General features: G+C 44.0%; 1 protein-coding gene across 1 annotated transcript; it reads left to right on the top strand.

Moving 5' to 3' along the window:
• Nucleotides 1–9,520: 9,520 nt before the first annotated feature.
• On the top strand, nt 9,521–12,620 carry LRRC10 (leucine rich repeat containing 10). Its single transcript, XM_086400022.1, has one exon. It carries the CDS (start codon nt 9,560–9,562, stop codon nt 10,394–10,396), a length of 837 nt encoding a protein of 278 aa, XP_086256148.1. The 5' UTR covers nt 9,521–9,559; the 3' UTR covers nt 10,397–12,620.
• The last annotated feature ends 1,577 nt before the right edge of the window (nt 12,621–14,197 follow it).

Raw genomic sequence — 14,197 nt, forward strand, 5'->3', positions numbered from 1 at the left:
TTGGAGATAAACCTGCACAAAGCCCTCTGGAGTGATTGGCGAACAGTGATTGTCACATGTCCTGTTCTAGATATTCACAGACATCTGTGGCCAGAGGTTGCAGTTCTCCCAGTGACTTTGGGAAGTGTGCTGTGGATCTGTGAAATGCCATTGAATCGGCAGGCTGTCCCTCTGCTTGTCAACATATCAACAACATATGGTGGGTCAATAATCCAACCATGGTAATAATTAATCCATAATTAATAATAATAATTAATCCATACTCCACATGGCTTCCTGAGGGACATTTTACCCACTTTAAACCTGATACAAATGCATGAAAAATGAGAGTGACATAAAGTCCCCCCCAAAACTGAGTTCCCCTAATGAGTTTATGACTAACCTCTCTATTCAAAATTTTATCCCCTCTCTTGTCTCACACCTGTTTCTGTGAGGATTAAGGGGTATCAAAAAAAGGGGGTGATTGAAATCAAGCCAGAACTTCCATGTCCTATTTCTTGTTTACAGAAAAATGTTTTAGTCTTATGGCACCCCACTCCAGTACTCTTGCCTGGAAAACCCCATCGATGGAGGAGCCTGGTGGGCTGCAGTCCATGGGGTCACTAGGAGTATGACACAACTGAGTGACTTCACTTTCACTTTTCACTTTCATGCATTGGAGAAGGAGATGGCAACCCACTCCAGTGTTCTTGCCTGGAGAATCCCAGGGGCACGGGAGCCTGGTGGGCTGCCGTTTCCAGGGTCGCACAGAGTTGGACACGACTGAAGTAGCAGCGGCAAAGAGCAGACACAGTTACTTGTCAGGGAAGTAAGGGAAACCAAGATTAAACAAAGACCTAGTTCCTTCTCTCCGATATACGTAACAATGTGATGAGTACTTTGACTTGTTCTGCAAGAACTAAAGGAGAAGGCAATGGCACCCCACTCCAGTACTCTTGCCTGGAAAATCCCATGGACAGAGGAGACTGGTAGGCTGCAGTCCATGGGGCCACTAAGTCGGAAAAGACTGAGCAACTTCACTTTCACTTTTCACTTTCATGCATTGGAGAAGGAAATGGCAACCCACTCCAGTGTTCTTGCCTGGAGAATCCCAGGGATGGGGCAGCCTGGTGGGCTGCCATCTATGGGACACGACTGAAGTGACTCAGCAGCAGCAGCAAGAACTAAGACCCCCCATGCACGTGGAGGATAGTGAATACATGGTGAGTGCAAACATAGAACCAGAAGATTGATGACTAAGATTCTCAAAACATCACCCTATTGCCTCACCACCAACCAACCAAAGAAAGCCATGACCTCTGCAGTCCTCAACACAAACACCATCTTTAAAAACCCTTCCCTGAAAGCCATCAGGAAGTTGGGGTCTTGTGAGTATGGGCTCCATTCTCCTTGCTCGGCCCTGCGATCAGCACTTACTTTCCTTCACCACACCCTAGTGTAGGTAGACTTGCTTTGTTGTGTGGAGGGCAAGCCAACCAGAGTCCAGTTCAATAACAAGTGCAAGACAAACCTGGAAGACAGATGAAATTCACCAGAAAGGGTTAAATGGTTTCAACTCCCAGAGGCGGACAGTGGGAAGAGGAGAGGCCTGCCTGTCTGCTCTGCCAGTAAGAAGGATGGGATCCTTTCTGCCCTGGAAAGTGGTGAACCCTGGTGCTGGAATCCAGTGGAAGAAGAGGGGAGGGTGAATGGGGCATCCGTAGAGCAACAAGAGCCACACAAGCACTGGGGTGTTCAGACCTGCCTGGTCTTCTCCATCTGGGCTGCCCCCCAGGAAGTGCCCACATGAGGTTTCCTGTCTGCTTTAGGTCTTAATTGTGCATGTTGAGAAAAATGCAATCTGGAGAGAGCCCGCAAGGGCTGCTGATACCTACCGGGGCAAGAAAAAGAATGGCTACAAAGAGAGCAAGAAAAAGGGAGACAAGACAGCTGGTGAGGGGGTAGGACTAGGAAAACAATGGCAGGAAGCTGGGGCAGGGCTGCTGTACCATCTCCCCATTCTCCAGGAGTCCCCTGGGATGGTACAGAGGCAGTGCTCAGGAGAGGGCTTTTGGGGCCCTGTTCTGGGTAGGAGGAAAAAATAGGCAGAGGGAGTCTTAAGAAGAAAGAATTTACTGGGCATCACGAGAGGGATCTCTCCTCTGTCAGCTTCCTGATTGCCTGTGATAAAGATCTAAATTGGATTTCATTATTTGGGGATGTTCTATGACTTTTTTTTGATACAACACCAAGTCAAAACGGGGTCTCAGGTTACCTTGAACTTGATTGCATACAGCAAATAGCATATGCCTATAATATCAAGTACATTACACAGTAACTCAATGAGGTGGAGCCTGAGATGATTTCAGTTTTACAGATGAGGAGCCCAAGGCATAGAAAACTTTGTCCAAAGCTTCCAAACAAATAAATAACAGAATCCAAGGACTTCTCTGGCGGTCCAGTGATTAAGACTCTGAGCTTCCAATGCAGGGGGTGCCAGTTCAATTTCTGGTGACGGAACCAAGATCCCACATGACTTGTGGGGCAAATAAAAGTAAAGAAAGGTTTTGGAAATAAATAATTGCCAGAGGGCTTCCCAGGTGGCTCAGTGGTAAAGAATCTACCTGCCAGTGCAGAAGATGTAGGTTCAATCCTTGATCCAGGAAGATCCCACATGCTGGGGAGCAACTAAGCCCATGGGCAACAACTTCTGAGCCTGTGCTCCGGAGCCCGGAGCTGCAGCTACTGAGCCTGTGTGTCACAACTACTGAAGTTGCCCTCGCGCCTAGAGCCTGTGTTCTGCAACAAGAGAAGCGCAGCACTGAGAAGCCTGCACACCACAGCTAGAGTGTAGTACCCACTTGCTGCAACTAGAGAAAAGCCTGTGCAGCAAGGAAGACACAGCCCAGCCAAAAATAAAACAAATACAATTATTTTTTAAAAAAAAATAAGAATCCACCTGCCAATGCAGGAGACACAGGTTCTATCCCTGGATCGGGAAGATCCCCTGGAGGAGGAAATGGCAACCCACTTCAGTATTCTTGCCTAGAAAATTTCATGAACAGAAGAGCCTGCTGGGCTGCAGTCCATGGGGTTGCAAAGAGTCAGACACGACTGAACACAGCACACGCACACACACACACGTGCACACACACTCATGAAAAAAAAACAGAATCCAGCTTCAAACTGTACAAGGTCTCTTTAATGATGAAATATTTGCTTTTAATTCTAAACTCCACTCTCTACTGCCATTTCATACACTAAAATAAGACCACAGAAATCTGAATCATAAATCTAAATTACAGGTTATAGTACTATGAAAATTTTCTTATTTAAGTACCTAAAAGAACCAGGCTAACCAAATACTACCTAGTAGCAGTCCTGTTTTGGTAGATAGTTTTCATTTCAATAAATGTTCACTAGTAACTGATGAAAAGAGCGTTTATCCATTTTCCTGAGTAAGTAGTATTGTTATCTGCTGATCAGCTGTCACATTGAATGTTTCTGGATTCTTTTGAAGGGTTTAAGATTATAATCCTTCCATTCAAATTCTTCTAACATTACACAATTGTTTAGGAAATGAGTCATGTTCCAGCTCTGGGAAATCCACATATATTCCATGTTAATTGTCTGCTTTAAGAAACTGCTTGTGTAGATACAGGAAGAAAAATTAATCATATAGCAAGAAATAGTCATGTAGATATAGGGAGAAAAATTAATTATACACGATCAAACAGCCATTAAAGGGTGTCTGACCACAGGCTAGTTGTGATGGGTATTTGTGATTTCTTTCAGCTGTCAGTATACAACTCTTCCCAGTGGTCACATACGGTTTTGAGAGCTGGACTGTAAAGAAGGCAAATGCCAAAGAATTGATGCCTTCAAACTGTGGTGCTGGAGAAGACTCCTGAAAGTCTCTTGGACAGCAAGAAAATCAAACCAGTCAATCTTAAGAGAGATCAACCCTGAATATTCATTGGAAGGACTGATGCTGAAGCTGAAGCTCCAATATTTTGGTCATCTGATGGGAACAGAGGACTCACTGGAAAAGTCCCTGTTGCTAGGAAAGATTGAGGGAGGAAGAGGGAGTCAGATGATGAGATGGCTGGACAGCATCACTGATGCAATGAACATGAACTTGGGCAAATTCCAGGGAATGGTGAGGGAAAGGGAGGCCTGGCGTGCTGCAGTCCATGGGGTCACAGAGTTGGACACAACTGGGCGACTGAACAACAACAAACAGCATACAACTCACCTTCCTGTGTTTGGGGGATTTCTCACCTTATGAATCTTGGTGGTGGAAAAAAGCCACTCTCCATCACAGAATCCAAAACCTCAGGTTAGTTCCCTTAGGTTAGTGTGGGCATGTGGCCAATGAAATCTCTCCATCAGATTCAACTGCCGGTGATGCAAAGCAGCAGGGCCTATGAAAAATTCCTTCCAGGGCAGGGTAGGGAGGGAGAGGGAGGTGGCAACATTCATGTTTAGGGGTAGCATTCAGCACCAGGGCGTCAAAGGGAGAAGCAGAGTTGAGCCCAGGAGTGCCAGTTCTGCACTGAGTTAGGACACGATTCCGGCTGCAGCATCCAAGCCAGGCCCCTCAGGATATTCAGGGAGCCTGTGAGCACATCCTAACACCTTGTCGTAAATTCCCGTTCACTGAATCATCCAAAGACGGTTTCTACTGCATTGAAATTAAGAACCCCCATACTAGAACTGAAACTTGAAGTATCTGAAGGTCCAACATCAGTTAGTTCTGGACCAAATCTTTGTGCAGACACCTCAGTGGAGGAGTCTGGAGTGAAAGCCAACAGGTGCACATGGTTAGACAGGAGTTTGCACTTGGTTTCATGCTTGAAAGGGATGAGCTTGCTTCTGGGCCACTCTTCGTGAAGGCCCAGGACCCTGGTGTGGACTTCTCAGCATCCAGCACCATGGTTCCCATGAGTTCTAACAAAGGAAATACCAGCTGCACCTCAAAACTAGTTACTGGAACACAAAGCAATTTCTGTTTTCTGTTTTCAAGAGTTGTTTACATGTCTTTGGCAACATGGATTGTCTTTTCTTCAAGATGTGTATATTTTTGCCCAAGAATGCATTGTCTTTTTGATTCAGGCTGTTTTTCTAGGGGCCACTTTGATCATTTCATACCAGTTTATCATGGGGGCTGAATCCAGTAGAGTGTAGTGAAGATTAGCCATATTCTTCCTACCTCTCCTTTCACACACACCGTGTGTATTCCTATCCCAACCTCCAGACGGCATCTTGGGCAGATCCTACAGCTTTCTTGACACTTTGAGATATTGAAATGTTTAGCCAAGTCTATATCAACACTTCAATATCTCATCCAGCTCAACACTTATTTCCGCCCATCTGTGGCCTGGCCTGTGGCTTGGGGACCACCAAAGAGAAAGGAGCTGGCATTGGAGGTAGAAGGTACATGTCTTTTCTTTCTCTCTTTTGACTCCACTTCCCCTTTTCCTCCCCCTCTCCTCCCCCCTTGACCTGCTAGGGGTTGGGCCCAGCAGGAGGGAGAGGTGATTTCCTTCACTCTGGATACACAGTTTTGTTGGGTTGGCCAAAAATTTCATTGGGGTTTTCCGGAAGATGGTACAGAAAGACCCGAGCGAAGTTTTTGGCCAACCCAATAATTCTCCTTTGGCAGAAACTTGCCTTCTGTTATGGCAGATATTCAATGCTAGCCGTTTCCCAGAGGTTCTTTGAGGACGCTCCACACTGCATTCCCCTGGCACAGCAATGCACCCTTCTGCCAGCAGCTCACAGAACTCTGGGAAACACTGAGGTTTACCAGTTTGTTAAAGAATATGACAAAGAATGAATAATCAGATGAAGACAGACATAGGGAAAGGTTTGGAAGGGTCCTGAACACAGGATCTTCTATCCTCATGGAGTTGGGGTGTGTCATCCTACTGGTTTGGACGTTTTCACCCACCTGGAAGCCCCCTGAGCCCCCTAATACCTGGATTTTATGGACAATTTCCTCACATAGGCATGACCCATCATTAACTCCATCTCCAGCTTCTCTGCTCTCTCTGGAGGGTCAGGGAGTGGGGATGAACATTCTAAGCTTCCAATCATGACTGAGTTTTTCCAGTGACCAGCCCCTATCCAGCAGCCACCCAGGACCCCACCCAGAGTTCCTCGTTAGAACAACTATGTTCCTAGTGTTCTTATCACTTAGGAATTCACACAAGTTTTAGGAACCCTGTGTCTGGATGGGTTCAAAGACCAAATATTAGAACAACAGGTGCTCCTTGTGGGCTCCCCTGGTGGCTCAGTGTAAAGAATCCAACTGCCAATGCAGGATCAACCCTTGATCTGGGAAGATCCCATGTGCCTCAGAGCAACTAAGCCTGTGTGTCACAGCTATTGAGTCTGTGCTCTAGAGCCCAGGAGCTGCAACTACTGAGCCCTCATACTGCTGCTACTGAAGCCCGTGCTCCACAACAGGAGAAACCACCGCAATGAGCAGCTTGCAGTGTGCAACTAGAGTACCACCCCCTGCCACAACCGGAGAAAACCCTGAGCAGAAACGAAGACCTAGCACGGCCAAAAATAAAGACATACATAAATAAAAGATGCTCCTTGTGGTCTTATCACACAGGAAGGGAATTTATAAGGGCTTTAGGACCTCTGTACCAGAAAGCAGGGGTAGAAACCAATATATATATATATATTTTCTGTTCTCTTACCACTGCCTACATTTTAGGGTTGCTGTAAGAATTAAATGAGCCAATAATACTGTAACCAGCACACAAGTGTTACAGCTAAGTCTCTGAAAACACTGCAGAAAATTAGTTAAGATTTTCTTCTGCTCTCGCCATTGTTTTTGTTTCTTGGTTTCTTTTATTCTGTTTATTTCAGCCTCCATCTTTCATGTAGAAGGCTTATCTCGTGTGTGGTTATCCTTAGCTACCTGCTCATATTTAGGGGCTGGCATTGAAGTGCTGAGTGGAAGTGTATGAAAGGGCAGTTTGTCAGCTGGTGTGACAACTCCACTCTGAGAGAACTGTACACTCTGTGAGATCAGGGTCTTATCTATCTATTTGCTACTAGATTTCCTGCATCTAAACACAATAGGTGCTCAATAACTATTTACTGTTATTCTTAAACCTGAGACTCAGTTTTCTCATCTGAAAATTGAGGTAAAAAATCTTAACCTGGCAGAGGTTGTGAGAAGAGATAATGTATGTGAAGAACCAGCATGGTGCTTAGCATTTAGTTATAAATAATAGTGGGTAGCAATCATTATTTTCCCTATCATATAAGGGCAACAGCTTTATGACCATTTGTGGTCACCACTGACCATGCTAAATATAGAGCCAAAGCACAATACCTGTTGAGAGTCTAGTTATTACAGGACAAGTCATCAAAGCAAGGAGAGGGCTTAAGATAATCGCTCTTGACATTCAATGTGTAGAGTCCAAGGACACTGGCTTTAGTCACAACTGAGAAGAAAGAAGGTGAGTAGTGATGCTACATCACCAAATAGCTCTGTAGAATGGCCATTCCCACGGGATGCTCCTCTATGGCTCAGTTTAGTCTGTTATAAGTAATTTAGCAGGAAAGGCATTTGTTGTTGCTGTTGTTTAGTCACGAAGTCATGTTCAACTCTTTTGCGACCCCATGGACTGTAGCTCATCAGGCTCCTCTGTCTATGGGATTTCCCAGACAAGTATATTGGAGTGGGTAGCCATTTCCTTCTCCAGCAGATCTTCCCAACCCAGGAACTGAACCCACGTCTCCTGAATTGGCAGGTGGATTCTTTACCACTGAGCCAGCTGGGAAGCCCATGGAGGAAGTAAAATGGTGTGTCAGGTCTTCCCACAAACCCTAACACTCTATAGAGAGCAAGCAGGCTCTTATAAATGGAAACAACTCATTCCTCTTGGAAATGGAAGCAATCCATTTCTTTCGGAATAATACAGTTTTTGGTAGTAGTAGATGTATGTAGTTTTTAAAAAATCAAACAGTACAAGAGGGTGTAAATGGAAGAGTCAGCATTCCTATCACCCCAAAGCTTCAGATTCCCTAGAGGTAATCACTGTTATGTCTTACAGATACTTTTGTGCATAAACAAGAATATATGCATATTTTTTGGCAAGATGGGATGGTAAAAAAACAACTTCTGAAGGTTTTTTTGCCTTTATCCTAAATATCTTTGCACATCAGTATATATAGATTTATAGATTGCTCTATTCATTAGGATAATGTAAGAGACAAGCCCCTAGCTCTTGATGCCCTAACGTAATTGAAAGTTTCTCATTTACCTAAATCCACTGGTGGAAGTGTATGCGGGAGGCAGAGATCCAGGACACCCAGAACTTTAACGTACGAACCCCACATACTTGGTGGCTTCTAGGGTCACCCTGGGTGTTAGATGCAGAAAGAGTACAGACAAAGTTGAGGTTTGTTTTAAATGAACCAGGCCTAGAAATATATCACTTCTGGTCATTCCATTGGCCAAAATTAGCCTAACTGCCCTAGACTAGTGCTAGGAAATGTCCCAAGTGGACAACTATTTCCCACAACTTCATTCGATGGAAGGAAGCTCAAACCTTTGATGAGCCACATCAGATACAGGTGCACTGCTGGAATACATCCTCATTTATTTAAGCTTTAGAAGCCTGGTTCTTCTCTTTCTGCTGTTTTTCTATTTGTCTTTTGTCAAAGATAAATTGTTTAAGTGTGGAAAACTATGGCAACCCACTCCAGTATTCTTACCTGGGAAATCCCATGGACAGAGGAGCCTGACGTGCTATAGTCCATCAAGTAACAGAAGAGTCAGACACAACACAGCAACTGGACAACAAAGAAAGAAGAGTAAGAAAATGGACACCTGTGGAGTGTATACACTAGTCCAGATGCACCAATGAAGAGCCTCTAAAGGATACATATCTTTGACCCAGTGACACTTCTAAGGACATTTCCTAAAGAAATTAGTGGATAACTGCTCGCACTGTATGTACAAGGATATATATATAATAGCGACACGTTGTAAGCAACCAAGATGCCCGACAAGAAACTTGTTTTGATAACAGTGCATCCACATAATGGAATGATTTACAGGTGTTTAAAATAATTGCATGGATACCTGTAAACATAAAAATATGTCCATATTTTATGATAAAAAATGACTCCTAAATAGTATATGAAATTTTTTAAAACAAATTACTTATAGCAAGAAGGCTGGAGCACATCTGCTAAAATGTTTACAGTATTTATCTCTGGTGGGTGTGACTGCGTGTTTTTTACTTTCTTCTTTTACACCTTTATGTAATGTCCCAATGTTTTATCATTACAAAAAACAGTGAAGCTATTTTCAGTTTGAAACAAGCAACAAACGTAAAGAGAATTGGGGTTTAGACAACAGAAAGCAAGTGTGTGAGACCCCGCCTCCAGGACCCTGGCTGTCACCGGACACTCAAGTTGCTATCAGGAGCACTTTTCTCTGTTGAAGTGACTGGCTTTTGTCATGCAATCCCCAGGTTATAATGAGGGGGAAGGCAGGCCTCAGAGCAGAAGCAGCAGCCCCGTGGTTGGTGGGCTGCGGCTTGCCATGGGGAACACCATCAGAGCCTTTGTGGCCTTCATCCCTGCTGACCGCTGCCAGAACTACGTGGCCAGAGACCTCCGGGAGATGCCGCTGGACAGGATGGTGGATCTGAGTGGGAGCCAGCTCCGCCGCTTCCCAGTGCATGTGTGCTCCTTCCAGGAGCTGGTTAAGCTCTACCTGAGCGACAACCGCCTCAACAGCCTGCCTCCAGAGCTGGGCCAGCTGCAGAACCTGCAGATTCTGGCCCTGGATTTCAACAACTTCAAGGCTCTGCCACAGGTGGTGTGTACCTTGAAACAGCTCTGCATCCTCTACCTGGGCAACAACAAACTCTGTGACCTCCCCAGGGAGCTGAGCCTGCTCCAGAACCTCCGGACCCTGTGGGTTGAGGCCAATTATCTCACCAAGTTGCCGGAGGTGGTCTGTGAGCTGAGTCTCCTTAAGACGTTGCACGCTGGCTCCAACGCCCTGCGTCTGCTGCCAGGCCAGCTCCAGCGCCTCCGGGAGCTGAGGACCATCTGGCTCTCAGGTAACCTGCTGACAGACTTCCCCCCTGTGCTGCTTCACATGCCTTTCCTGGAGATAATCGATGTGGATCGGAACAGCATCCGCTACTTCCCCAGCCTGGCCCACCTGTCAAGCCTGAAGCTGGTCATCTATGACCACAATCCTTGCAGGAATGCACCCAAGGTGGCCAAAGGGGTGCGTCGAGTGGGAAGATGGGCAGAGGAGACCCCAGAGCCTGACCCTAGAAAAGCCAGACGCTATGCGTTGGCCAGGGAGGAAAGCCAGGAGGCACAGCTACCTGCCTTGCCTCCACTTCCTCCTACCAACTCCTGAGAAGCTTCAGTTGCAGGTCAAAGCCAAGGACAACTCCAGCATCTTCTGGAGATCGCTCCATTAGAGTGCAGAGGATTGCTCTGGGCCATGTGGGGAAACTCTGCCAGCGGCAAACGGAACAGCATCAGATGGAATGCCTAACCCATAAGTAGAAAATACTCTTGGCCAAGAACATCTCTCCCAAAGGGAACTGTGTGCTATAGGTAGCATGACAACTTCTTTGCAAGAAAATCAGCCTCTCCAAACAGGTATTTTCAAACACCGGAAAGAAAGGCTGGGACACTATGGCCTCCCCGAGTCTCTAGAACTGGCTGGTCATGAGGCTCACGCGCTTCTCAAATCAGGTGTAAGTTACAGGACTCATCTAACAATTCAGGTGGCCTGTCTCCAGTCCTCTGCCGGGTGTATTTTCATATTATGAATGACCATAAATGGCATGAAAATATTCATGTTAAAATATTCAGGTTACTTATGACATGCCTACCTAGTGGGATTCACAGAAACTCTTTATTGTTGCAAAGGCTGGAGATGAAGCTTTTCCCCTGCAATTCAGTGGCTGCTGACACCCCTGCTGGAGAATGCCTCCTGGTAGAGTCCAGCTGTAACTTTTTCTTTTTCCCAGCTGTCATTTTGAACTTGACTGTGGTTCATGCTGATTTCACTCATTTTCCTTGTAAAGATTTGACCAAAGGTCCACTCCCACCTGTTTACTGTCATTGGCAATGCTGAAAGTCATCTAGAAAATAGAACCTCTTTGGCAGGGTGGTCTTATTAAAATCAAGCCAAGGTGTAACTGGTTGCCCCAGTGGAACAGAATCCTACTGTTTACTTAACAGTAAAGAACCAGGGTTGAATTAAATCCCTTTGCATGCAGGGACCGCATTTCCAGAATCATATTAGGTAAAAAGTTGCGAAAAATCTGTTCGCTTGAAAAAAGCATTTGGAAATTGGAATTGCAGGTTGTAGTGTATACATAGGAAATGTCTGCCTCTTCAGCCTCAGCATCTCTGCATTCCCTGATTCGTTTTTGTATAGAATCTTTTGGTGGTCCATGTATAAACCTAGGTATTCAAGCTGCTATTTCTTTGAAGTATTAATATGTTAATTATGACCTTTTCTTCTCCCCATGAATATGTCAACTTTACAGAAACTGCTGTCAATGGGTAGTTTAATAACACAATCCCTTTTGCCCTTGAACTCTTTCAGGAAAGTGTCATCTTAACTAAAACACATTGAAAACGTTAGCTTTTAAAAAGTACGCTCTCCATAAAAGCATCTTAACCCAGCAAAGTTCAGTTCTAAAACGACATTAGACAGACTATTTTCCTGTTTTCCTTCCACAAATTTTTCTTGCTAAACCTGAGGAAGTTTCATGTTTTCACATAATCTCTTCCTATCACCACCTTCCAGTCTGTAGAGTATCTGCAACCCATTGATTAGATGGCCAAAGCATCCTTTTAATCACTAAACTGTCAAATACTTAACCCCTTTAGCAATGAGTCCAGATTTCTACTAGAAAGCTAGAATTTAGTCTATTTACTCATTCCTAATGACTGCAATTAAACTATACTCAGCTGATACTAGAAACGTTCTGCCAGGAAGACTGCCTTCTGAGCGGCATCACAGCTCATCCTTAATAATAGCTATGACTTTCTTTTGACCTTCTCTACCCCCTCCTAGGGGCTTCCCTGGTGGCTCAGACATCAAGAATCTGCCTGCAATGCAAGACCTGGGTTCAATCCCTGGGTTGGAAGATCCCATGGAGAAGGGAAAGGCTACCCACTCCAGTATTCTGACCTGGAGAATTCCATGGACTGTATGGCCTATAGGGTTGCAAAGAGTCAGACATGACTGAGAGACTTTCACTCACTCACTCACTCCCTCTCCTAATAAGGAAGCCACAAGTTGTAATATGGTTAAGAGCATGTCCCTTCAAACTACCTGAGATCAAATCCTACTTTGGTCATTTACTGGTCACTTACTTCTCTGTGGGCCTGTTTTCTAGTCAGTAAAATGGTAAGTTTCTGCCTCTTGGGGCACTGTCAAGTTTAAACAAATTACTGTGTGCGAAGTACACTGAACAGTGTGTGGCAGGTTATGGCTAATGTTTACTTAATATGCTGTTTTACTGTCATATCGTGGCCGCACGACACTTTTACCCTACAACCAGTGTAACTCCGTGTTTAAAGGAATAAACCATAAATAGCAAAACAACAACAAAAAACTTTCTCAGTAAATTTTCAACAAACAGTATCTCTGGTCTTGAATATACGAAATACTACTGCAATGTGATCAAACACTTCTGCCTTACCTACATAGGAAAACACAGGTATAATTACCAAGGATTCATTTTTTTAAGATTCTAAATGAATATACCCTGCTGTTATTCTATAATTTGCAAAATCATTAAAATACATGAAAATGTGAGACTTTCCCTTGGCACTAATCCCATTCCTATCATGAGAGCAAAAGACATGAGACTGAAGACATGGGTATGTGTCTGCTAGACAATTTACTGTCTTTTATCACTGTAAAAAAAAAAAAAATACACACACACACCCCTTGTAATCTCACTACCTTAGAAAGAATACTAATGCTATTTTAAAATGCTATTTTAAAGGGTGCTTTCCCCTCCCTTCTGGTCCATCCACTTCTGAGAACACGAAGCAGGTGATACTTGTCTTTGAACCCACTGCTTAGTAGTTCTATCACTGAATTTTGGAGATTTTACCACGCACCTAGGCCACAGGACAGGGAAACACACGGACACTTACAAAGCACTATCCTCAGGGTCCTGTGTAAGTTAATTCACTTAGTTTTGTCAATACTTCTTTGAAAGGTGTTATATGTACTGCTCAAATTTTTAAAATGTGAAATCTTTATTCATACTGATAATCAAAAAATGTTCTATAATAATACTATGATTAAAAGGTGAAGTGCTCTTTACATTTCTGTTTTAATGGTGTTCTAAAACACTAGAGTAGGCACAAAACAAGGCAGACTTCAGTAAAGGATTTTATACAAAGTATTCTATTGACTTTTACGCCTCAGAGTCCTGACAAGAAAATGCATGTTAGGGTAACACAAGTAATTGTATTCAGCATTAAGTAACAGCAGCAGCTGTCCCCACCCATATGGCCCAATGAACAGGGAACAGATATGTTACCAAAATGCAGGAAGAGCTGAGAGCCACGAAAAGAGGAGCTGCCCAGTAAGCTATATAGTGGCAGGTCTCCAGGGTTGCAACCAATTCCAGAGAAAAAGAGCAAAAACAGGAAGAAAATACCAACTCCCATTCCCCACCAGTGCCTCCTGAATTAAGCCATATAAGACCAGACTACAGGGAGTTGTAAGGCAGTCTGCAAGGGTAATAAGCCCCATGGCCTCCAAGCAGGCAAAGAATGGATTCTGACTTGAGAAGAGTAAAATACCCAGCACAAATAGTATTCTTCTTCAAAGAAAAACAGAAGGCTACTAAAATGGACTTTAAAATCCTAAGCACTTAATTTCTATGCAGTTAGTATTAACATACATTCCAAAAATCTCCATGTCACAAAAGTCTTGTGAAAACTGAAAAACTGTTTCCATAACTGTTTCTGAGTTAAAAGAAACTCTATCCTAAAACTCTTACAGGAATTAGAGGGGCCTAAATTGGTACTTTACCTCTGAAACTTAAAAACTTCGTAATTCATGAACTTGGGATGTTCTAGGCCAATGATGAAAAAATCTGTAAGGTCTTCAAAGGATATGAATCAAAGAGGGAAAGAAACATGGGTGTATTCTTGAATATACAATTAAGCT

The sequence above is a fragment of the Bos grunniens genome, chromosome 5 (genome assembly GCF_055505025.1).
Source record: "Bos grunniens cultivar Pamir isolate PY7600 chromosome 5, Bosgru_T2T1.0, whole genome shotgun sequence".
Classification (NCBI taxonomy): Eukaryota; Metazoa; Chordata; class Mammalia; order Artiodactyla; family Bovidae; genus Bos; species Bos grunniens.